General features: G+C 32.5%; 1 protein-coding gene across 2 annotated transcripts; it reads right to left on the bottom strand.

The window, feature by feature from the left end:
* Positions 1-864: 864 nt before the first annotated feature.
* On the bottom strand, positions 865-6,169 carry LOC134277071 (trafficking protein particle complex subunit 2-like). Of its 2 annotated transcripts, none has more exons than XM_062759340.1 (7): positions 6,061-6,169; positions 4,072-4,174; positions 3,879-3,957; positions 3,552-3,710; positions 2,787-2,934; positions 2,061-2,146; positions 865-1,045 (listed from the first exon to the last, which is right to left on the bottom strand). In XM_062759340.1, exons 4-7 carry the CDS (start codon positions 3,645-3,647, stop codon positions 947-949), a joined length of 429 nt encoding a protein of 142 aa, XP_062615324.1. In that variant the 5' UTR covers positions 3,648-3,710; positions 3,879-3,957; positions 4,072-4,174; positions 6,061-6,169; the 3' UTR covers positions 865-946. The 2 variants fall into 2 exon arrangements, with proteins under 2 accessions (XP_062615324.1, XP_062615325.1); XM_062759341.1 differs by lacking the exon at positions 6,061-6,169 and adding an exon at positions 5,902-6,029.
* Between the last annotated feature and the right edge of the window lie 4,389 nt (positions 6,170-10,558).

Genomic DNA, 10,558 nt, shown 5'->3' with positions numbered 1-10,558 from the left:
TGTCATAGAAGGTTCTAAAATGTTCTGACTGCAGCATGAATTTCTAACAGTATATTTATAATAATGATGGGTTAATTAAGTAATTATAAGTGAGACATGGATTTACTCATGATGACCATCAGGTAATTACTTGATCTGAAACTGAGTGACCATATGTTATTAATTACAGATAATTAACAGATTGAGTCCTGTCAAATGATTGTCCAAATACAATGTATACATGAATATAACAATTTTCAAATTCACATCCTAAATATCACTTAAATTGAAGAGTCAAATCCTAAATAGTTAAAAAAAATATCTTTACACAAAATAACACACTATGACACATAACACTGAAATCCAGTACTTCAAATTTATAGTACTGATCAGGATCGATACGATACCGACATAATACTGGTATTGTCGATACTGACATTAATTTCGTTCTTTGACCTAAATACATTTAAGTACCCCCATACTTTTCCCTAAAACCACACTTAAAAAGTGTCTTTCACTAATTCACAATTTTCAATTGCCAATGAGTATGACTGTGACTATTTAAAAAAACAATTTATAAATATTAAATTACTATCCTTTTTTATTTATTTAAAATAATAGAATTCTAGTAATATGAATTCTATATATAATTTTCCTCATGACAAATGTCTTTCACCATTAACAATTTTCAATTGCCAATGTGTGCATGATAAATCATATAGAGCTACATATAACACAAGTACACACAGTGAGTTCAGATTAAAGGGTTTTACATGCATAAGATGTCCTTCAAATCCTGCCAGCATCTACATTCAATTTAAAAAATGAAAAAAAATAGAGTCCTTTGTTATTTTTTATTGTATTTTTTATATATATATATATATATATATATACATAAACATACGTAAAAACAGAAAATAGCATTATTGCACAATGACAAGATACACACAAGTGTAAATTTCATACTTCATCCGGTTAGGTATTTCCTTCCAAACGTCTGAACTTTTTTCTCAAATGCAGGGGACACGATTGGCTTGTTGATTTCATAAAACGGATTCATGGAATGCTAAAAATAAATGAAATTTTTTTTTTTTTTTTTTTTTTCTGTGCACATCATACAAAGAACTGAAAATGGTATTAGCATTGATTACGGCCCACAAATCTCAAAGTCATAAAGTTCCTTAGCACTAAACAGTTAAAATATGAAGCAAAAGATATTTTTATCATTTCTTGACTGATGCCACAGACATTCCAGTTCACAAAAGATTCTGTGTACAGCAAAACAGTTCATGCCATAGTTTTCCAAATAGAGAGATTTAGAAGACATTTAAATTCACAAATATAGCATACCGATACATTACTTATCAAAACCAATGGCAAATAGCATCAAATTTGCCAATTTTACATACATGTATTTGTTCAAATTTAACGAAAATTATGCTAGTTTATGACATTAAACAATAGGTGTAACATTACAGATATTGATTTTATACTTGTTAATTAAATAAATTACCAGGTAAATTACAGTAAATACTTGTTCATCCTGACAATACTATTGCAAATGAAATTTGAGGTAAACAATCTATTCTTATGTGTGTGTCTGTAATTGTTACAGTAATCTGTAATTGGTTGCTTCATTAATCCAGACAATTTGTTCTGGAACACAGAGGTCTGAATTAATTAGATCTAGGCCCAATCAAACTTCAAACAAGACCTCTAATATGTAAGAAACCAAAACAAAACTCATTTCTTCTGATTGAGTTTTAAAAATAACACTTTAACACCTGTGGAGAAAGCACTGAAATACTGAGAAATCACTAATTTCTGCTGAGGGTTTAATTTTCAATGTTTTCCAAGTATCTAAAGACCCATAAATTCATGACCACCATGAAATGTAACATTTAATATATATATGAATACTCAACACTTCTCCAACCATGAAATCATATCCCCACATATCCATTATTTTTCTCAAACCTCGAAAATTTGACCCCACGAAAATATGTGATTTTACAGTACTGTTTTCAACTATGATAAGTGTTTATAAAATGGTATTTGTAATTATTGCTCCTAAGACTAACCTTTATATACATTTCATAAGTCTCGGTGAAGAAATTCTTTATTCCATCCTCATTTTTCACATCATGAAGCATCATGAATCTCATTCCTTTGATATTACTTAAGGAAGACACACAGCATGTATTTTTTATGTACCGTATAAGTAGAATTCTTAGCGAGAATTTAATTTTGGCATTATCAGCGAGGGTACAGAGATCACTTAAATTGAATATTGCTAAAAATTTATTGCGTTTTATTTCTAATAGGTTCTTATGTGAGCATTTTAAAATCACTAAAATTACATCTCGCTATAAATAAAATACCAATTTTTAAGAACAAATCGCTAAATTTGATTCTCGCTAAAAATTTCCACTTATAGAGTATTTCAAGTCAAGCATCAATACAAAATAACATGTTATTTTAATTGCTAAAAAATTTAAACTTCTGTAAAATATGCTAACTTATAATAAATGTATGTTTTGCTGGATTTGCTGCACATTAACATTTTTTGAAGGGCATTAAAATGCATTTAAAAAGATTTTTACATACTAATATTCATGATGAAGAGCCAATTGTACTTCATGCTATTGATAATGCATGTATTAAAGATACATTATCCAAATTCAGGCAAATTGTAAAACATATTACAGCTATAACAACATGTTTCCATTTTTAATTCAAAATCATAGGAATAAAAAAAAATTCAGAAGCTAAATAGAAAATACAGACAGACAAACAGACAAGGATACGGCTAGCTGTGACAAAGGCTGAGACAAGCCACTCATTGAATTTGTCCACAATTTTAAGGTACATGTTGTTCGTGGTCCACACTTGTTCATCTACCAGATCCAAAGCCTCATGAGCCACGAACTGGTTCAAGTGACGATGGTCATCTTTCTACAAGAATAGAACAAAATGTATGCAGTATACACTGGACATCTGAACTTCAGTAGAAATTCAAGGGCCACAAACACCCATCTTTGCTTGTTGGTTTTAAAAAGTTATTCTTCATCATACAGGGTTGCAAATAAAATTTAAACTTTAGGGGCCATGTGGGCCCCCAACTTTACAAATTTTACTAGCCCACATTGATTTTATGGGGCCCACAATTTTTTTTTTCACTTTGTAAAAAATCTTTTCATATGAAAACAAGAGAAAAATACTTTATGGCCATAGTATTTCTTTTCAAATTCCATGTTATCATTCAATTCAATTTTGTTTCTTTTGATTTAAGTTGTTTCAGGGCATGTATTTTGAATTAGGCTTAAAAAATATTTTATTCTTGTAACATTCCCAAATAACCAAGGGTCGGTATGTATAAATAAAGGAAAACATTCAAGGGCCACAAACACCCATCTTTGCTTGTTGGTTTTAAAAAGTTATTCTTCATCATATTTTTTTTAAAGAATCATCAGCAAGCCTTGAATATGTTGACAATGAAAAAGATTACAAGAACTAGATTTGTTGGGAAAAGCAGGTAACTTAACAGCACATAACATGGTATCTTTAGTTACCTTGGGTTCATTTGCCCTGGTTGGTGGACAAAACTCCATTTCAAAAATTGGATTGTCCAAATGTCCAACAATCACGAAATAATAGTTGCCTGACATGATTTTCTATTCTTTATACTTATGATCTTTTCATTCTCCTAGGTGTGCTGATATTCAAAAAATCTAGAGAGAAAAAAAAACATCAACATAAAGCATAAATTTTCTTTGTGATATTCATCATATAACATGTAACACCCCCAACTCACTTTACTCAGTTTACTGATACATATAAACAACATGAAAAAACAAAATTCAAAGCAATATAACTTTGGGGCAGAGAATTAGACTTACTGATATTATTAAATTCTCTTTAGTCTATTTGCAACCTGATAAATCTGCCTACTTGAAGTTGATAAGTTGATCTTTCTTACTGAAAAAGAGGAAACTCGAAATGAAAAGGACCTCTAATTTATGGTATTTTGATCCCGATTGAAATTAATAGCGAAAATAAATTAAGACGATAAAAGAAATAAGTTGTAGTTACCTTTTTGCTGGTCGCAAAATTTGAAAGGAATGATACAGCAAAAATAACCAGAATGATTAACAATGGAACGATGAATCCTAGAATAGTCAGCATCCTGATAAATCTGAAAAAGAAGATAAATTAAGATATAGTATGTTTATATATTTTCAAATATCCCGATAAAATAAGAGAAACATTCAATGGATCTCCGTCTTTCCGCATCCAAAAAATTTTAATTCACATTCTTCCTGAAGTTACAGATAATTATATAAATCTTTGTAAATACCTAATTTGATTTAAGCCTATCATAATTTAAAGATGAATTGTTGGTCAAAGATTTTCAAATATATGCTGTAGACAAAAACACGCATTAGTTAATTCTAATGTTAATTTTAATTACCGTGAGATACTCATATATTAATTTGTCATATTTTATATAATCACAAGCTGTTCTGATTTTTATTTAGGACAATATTGCGTTTACTCTAACATAACATAATTATTATAATGCATCTTTTTTGGTTTCTGTTTGTTTGTTTGTTTTTTTTTTTTTTGTTTTTTTTTTTACCATTTCTTACTGACCTATTTTTATCCCCTTCCAACGCGCTATGCTGCAAGTGTGAGTACTGGTCTAAATTTGCAGCTCAACACCGACAAGGTGTATTTCGTTTCGGTATTAGATTTTGTGAAAAGTTCTCGAAAGGAAACAAAGCAAAGAAACAAAAGAAGGTGCAAAGAGCAATAACTCTAACACTTGCTTAAATTAAGCTGCCTCTAATTCAAAATTGTTACCCTGGCATGCATATTGTATTGAGAAATTTATTCAATATTGCACTTTAAACGCATTTGAATAATGTCCTTTTAACAAATTTTATGCGATTTTAACAATTTTGTTTACCGAAATTATGCTGTGTCTATGATTTATGCGGACGAATGTACTTCTGGTTGTTTTGTTTTCTATGTCTGTCGCCTACAACTGAAAGCTGGGAAGTATTGGGGATTTATATATATTTTTGAAATTAAAATCAATATTAATAATATCAGACTATATACTAGTACAACGATAGATGTACATTGGAATACTAATTAGAATTACAGGCACTTTTTTCTGTAATTTTTTTCAACCCATAGTAAAATAACAAAACCCATTAAGTATTTATGGATTGAATTTTTGACGGAAATAAGTGTCTGTGGTTATTATGAAGTTAATTTTTCTTTTGTTTCATTAATAACGACAGTATAAAAAAGTTATTTTGATGCCTTATACTTACCTTGATCTTTCCTATAGTAGATTGATTACTTGCTTTTTAAGGAGCAAATGAAGTATTGCTTGGAAAAATACATGTTTAAAGTTTAATATTTTTGTTGTTATCAATGAACCTAAAAATAGCACTAGATATTAAGGTAGCCTGACAGGAAGAAATCTGGAGGTCCTAAAATTTCACCCTAAGAATCCTAAGTCTACTCTATATATATGTAGAGCCACCATCATTAATGAAGATTATACATAACATTTAGAAATATTATAAATTGACACTGCATGGCAATTATTATAATAAGCATAATTAAGGGCGACAAATGGCTAACAACAAAAATTACATGAGTATATATCTATTTAGATTTACATGAGTATATATCTATTTAGATGACACAAATAACAAAACTATTGCGTACAATGTGTTTGGAGTAATTCATATATATAGTTGTATATACTAGGTAATTACGCATTTTTGAAAAATCGGCCAGCTCTTTATAGATTTTTTTTAAAACATGCATTCACTACAATTCAAACATTTTTGAAATGCTCAGTAAATATATAGATAATAAATATAACAACACACAACCACTTACCTGGACAAATTAACCATCCCAGGTGTTCTTAATCTTGACTTTGTTAACAATATTCATGATAAAATTATACAAATCAGTGTCAGTTCTCGCTCGTATGAGAATCAGGAAGTGCTATACAGCAATACAATGCCTCACGGATATCAATATTTATATACCTACCTAACAAAAACATGGTTACATGGTTAGCAGACATATACACTTTCTGGTCGTTCTGAAGTACTAGTGTGTATGCACAGAGATAAACCATGCATTGCGTAATAAATCGGACGACAATAACATTCAATATTGCACATATAGATAAACTCATTATCATATCTTAAAGTCCTAATAACATTCCATATGCTGGGACACGTTTTATTTGATCAAGTATAAATTATCGATTTGTCTGTCTGGATGTGTTTGTAGAAGCGAATGTTTTTTAATGTTTTAAATATATATACATATGTAGTAGGTTAGACACCACCGCGAGACGTTAAGATCTGGGACGGAATGGTGGAATAGAATTTCAAAAAAACCGTGAAAAAGGTGGGATGGGATAATTGGAATATTAAAACACTTTGGAAAAAATGAAAACAAAGAAAAACTAAAACAATACAAAATTATGGGCCACATCGCTCACCTGAGAAGCTTTTACCATTTTTTTCTTTACCAGATTTCATATATTCCCTTGTTATACATAATGCAAAACTGATCCGATTTTGAAAACACTACCCCATGATCCTTCCATGGGCACATATGTTTCAGCTTTTTACATGGCCCAGTGGTTCCTGAGAAAGCTAGAAGATTTTCAAAGATTTTTCCTATATATTTCTATGTAAAACTTTGATTCCCTATAAATGACCCCCCCCTTCCCCACACACACATACACACGGATTTTCGTGTTGGATTCATTAGAATTTTTTTTTGATTTACAACCCCAGAATGCTTCCACATAAGCTTCACTTTTTTAGCCCAGTGGTTCTTTGCTAGAAGAAAATTTAAATCGATTTTTCCTATATATTTCTATATAAAACTTTGATTCCCCATTGTGGCCCCGGGTGTCCCCCGAGTGTCATTATTTGAACAATTTAGAATCTACATTTGTATAAGAACTTAAATTCATTAAGATGCTTCCACATAAGTTTCAGCTTTTCTGGCCCAGTGGTTCTTGAGGAGAAGATTTTCAAAGATTTTTCCTATATATTTCTATGTAAAACTTTGATAATCCATTGTGGCCCCGCCCTTCCCCTTTCCAGTTCATGATTTGAACAATTTTTTTTAGAATCTACACTATACAAGGATGCTTCCATATTCAGCTTTTCTGGCCCAGTGGTTCTTGAGAAGAATATATTTTCAAAGATTTTTCCTATATATTTCTATATAAAACTTTGATTCCCCATTGTGGCCCCACCCATCCCCGGGGGTCATGATTTGAACAATGTAGAATCTACATTATACAGGATGCTTCCACATAAGTTAAATCAAAAATTCTGGCGCAGTGGTTCTTGAGAAGAAGATTTTCAAAGATTTTTCCTATATATTTCTATGTAAAACTTTAAAAGTTTGAGCGGCCCCGCCCTTCCCCCAGGGGTCATGATTTGAACAATTTAGAATCTACATTATATCAGGATGCTTCCATATCAGTTTCAGCTTTTCTGGCCCAGTGGTTCTTGAGAAGAAGATTTTCAAAGATTTTTCCTATATATTTCTATGTAAAACTTTGATTCCCCATTGTGGCCCCGCCCTTCCCCCGGGGGTCATGATTTGAACAATTTAGAATCTACATTATACCAGGATGCTTCCACATAAGTTTCAGCTTTTCTGGCGCAGTGGTTCTTGAGAAGAAGATTTTCAAAGATTTTTCCTATATATTTCTATGTAAAACTTTGAATTCCCCATTTTGGCCCCGCCCTTCCCCCAGGGGTCACGATTTGAACAATTTAGAATCACATTATATCAGAATGCTTCCATATCAGTTTCAGCTTTTCTGGCCCAGTATAATTCTTGAGAAGAAGATTTTCAAAGATTTTTCCTATATATTTCTATGTAAAACTTTGATTCCCCATTGTGGCCCCGCCCTTCCCCTTTCGGGGGTCATGATTTGAACAATTTAGAGAGAGAGTACACTATACCAGGATGCTTTTTACCATATAAGTACCTTTTCTGGCCCAGTGGTTCTTGAGAAGAAGATTTTCAAAGATTTTTCCTATATATTTCTAGGTAAAACTTGATTCCCCTTTGCTACCCCGCCCTTTGTGTGTAGTCAATGATTTGAACAATTTAGAATCTACATTATATCAGGATGCTTCCATATAAGTTTCAGCTTTTCTGGCCCAGTGGTTCTTGAGAAGAAGATTTTCAAAGATTTTTCCTATATATTTCTATGTAAAACTTTTCATTTTTTTGTGGCCCCTGCCCTTCGCCCCAACGGTCACACCGTTTGAACAATATTATCATTAAAACTATACCAGTGATGCTTCCATATGTGTTTCAGCCCCCCAGTGGATCTTAAATGTTATGAAGATTTTCAAAGATTTTTCCTTTATATATTTCTATATAAAAATACTTTGATTCCCCATTGTGGCCATCCACACCCCCAAGGGGGGCTCATTATTTGAACAATTAATTTTAGAATCAACATTATATCAGGATGCTTCCATATCAGTTTCAGCTTTTCTGGCCCAGTGGTTCTTGAGAAGAAGATTTTCAAAGATTTTTCCTATATATTTCTAGGTAAAACTCTGATTCCCCATTGTGGCCCCGCCCTTCCCCCGGGGGTCATGATTTGAACAATTTAGAATTACACTATACCAGGATGCTTCCACATAAGTTTCAGCTTTTCTGGCCCAGTGGTTCTTGAGAAGAAGATTTTCAAAGATTTTTCCTATATATTTCTATATAAAACTTTGATTCCCCATTGCGTGCCCCGGTTTCTTCCCCTGGGGGTCATGATTTTTTAACAATTTTCCCTGAACTCCTCCTACACACAGTAGCTTAATCATCCTTTGGAGATGCTTCCACATAAGTTTCAGCTTTACTGGCCTAGTGGTTCTTGAGAAGAAGATTTTTTAATGACCCCACACTTTCATCAGGGGATATGTCATTTTAACAATTTAAATTCCCCTTTACCCAAGAATGCTTTTTACCAAGTTTTCAAAATTTTTCCAGTGGTTAATCTTTTGGGAGAAGGTTGGGGGTGTCATGAAAATGTGAAAAGTTTACAGACGGACAGACGGACGGACGACGGACAAAATGTGATCAGAAAAGCTTACTTGAGCCTTCGGTTGAGAAGATTTTAAAATTTTTTTCAACTATAATGATATTCTTATATATTCGCATCAGCTTAGTGTATTTTATATCCCCCTTTGCTGCCCAGCCCTCCCTCCCCCGGAATCCTGATTGCAAGATTCAGAAATAAATGCATTGATCCCCAACTACTACCCAATGGGGGACACGATTTTTACAATTTTGAACCTGCATATACATAGGCGGTGGTGTCAGGAATGTGCAGGGTTTCGGGGTTGCCCCGGGGGGGGGGGTTGAAAAATAATGTTTTTCCAAAGAGCCCCCCCTGACCTTTTTTTCAAAGCTAGACATCATATACGTATCAAACAATTGGGCTTTTGGTTTAGCCCCCCCGGGGGGGTTCAGCACGTTGCAAAAAGTGTAGTCGAAGAATGTTAAGGGCCTAATAATGGTAGTGTTTGAAAATTATGTAAAAAAATGGTAACAAGATGTGTTTGTGAAATACCCCCCCCGGCACACACACACACACATACACACGAAATAAGATTTTCGTGTTAGGACATTAGACTTTTTTTTTGGCTTGTCAAGTTTTTCAGGTTCGAAATATTTTTCTCTTCCATTTAGCCCCTCCCCCTTTCAATTTGCGACAATGATATATCGATCTGCTCCTTTAATTTTGGCCTCTCTGGTAAAAAAGAAGATCGGATCCTCACCCTTGGCGTGAGGGTGTACCTGATGATACTTAAATTCATTAAGTACCGTCAAGTCTTATCATGGCCCTGCTTTTGTCGAGAAGAATGAAGATGATTTTTTTTTCTTATATTAGCTCTATGGAAAACTTCATTCCCAGTTGTGGCACAATTAATCCGACAAAATTGTGGCAAATAAATGATTCAAATTACTTCGAATATTAATCATAGACCTAAAGCACTTTACGCCTTTTGAATAATCAAATATTTGACTTTACTACCTTCATATGTAACTTTTCCAGTTTTAATCAATAAATAATTTTTTTTTTAAATAAATAAAATTATTCATAGGTCGTAAGCTTTGATAGTGTTCTTTTAAAGATAAACTGGGACAATTATTTCTTGACTTTCACAATATATAATTTGTTATGGTTGATGCAATTTTTTAATTAGACACTGGTATTTAAAAATTTCACTGCATAACATAACTTTGTGTGAAGTCGGCAAAAATACACGTTATTGGATCGGGATCGAGCAACGATGTAGAGTAAAAGGGGGACAGAAACATCCGACTATAAATATAAATCCAAAAATTACGTGGTAATAATTCTAGAGAAAACAAAATCAGAATTGTTATGAAGAGTTTTATTTAGTAAATTTGTCAGAATTTAAAAGTTTGAGTGACCTTTTCTGAAATCTTCCATAACTTTTGTTTCACAGTATGTGCATATTGCTCCGCAGCG

Source organism: Saccostrea cucullata, unplaced genomic scaffold (genome assembly GCF_032062105.1).
Source record: "Saccostrea cucullata isolate Sc308-1 unplaced genomic scaffold, CSIRO_AGI_Scuc_v1 ctg1380, whole genome shotgun sequence".
NCBI classification, from domain to species: Eukaryota; Metazoa; Mollusca; class Bivalvia; order Ostreida; family Ostreidae; genus Saccostrea; species Saccostrea cuccullata.
The sequence above is the reverse complement of the archived record's forward strand: the minus strand, read 5'-3'. Positions and strand labels throughout refer to the sequence as shown.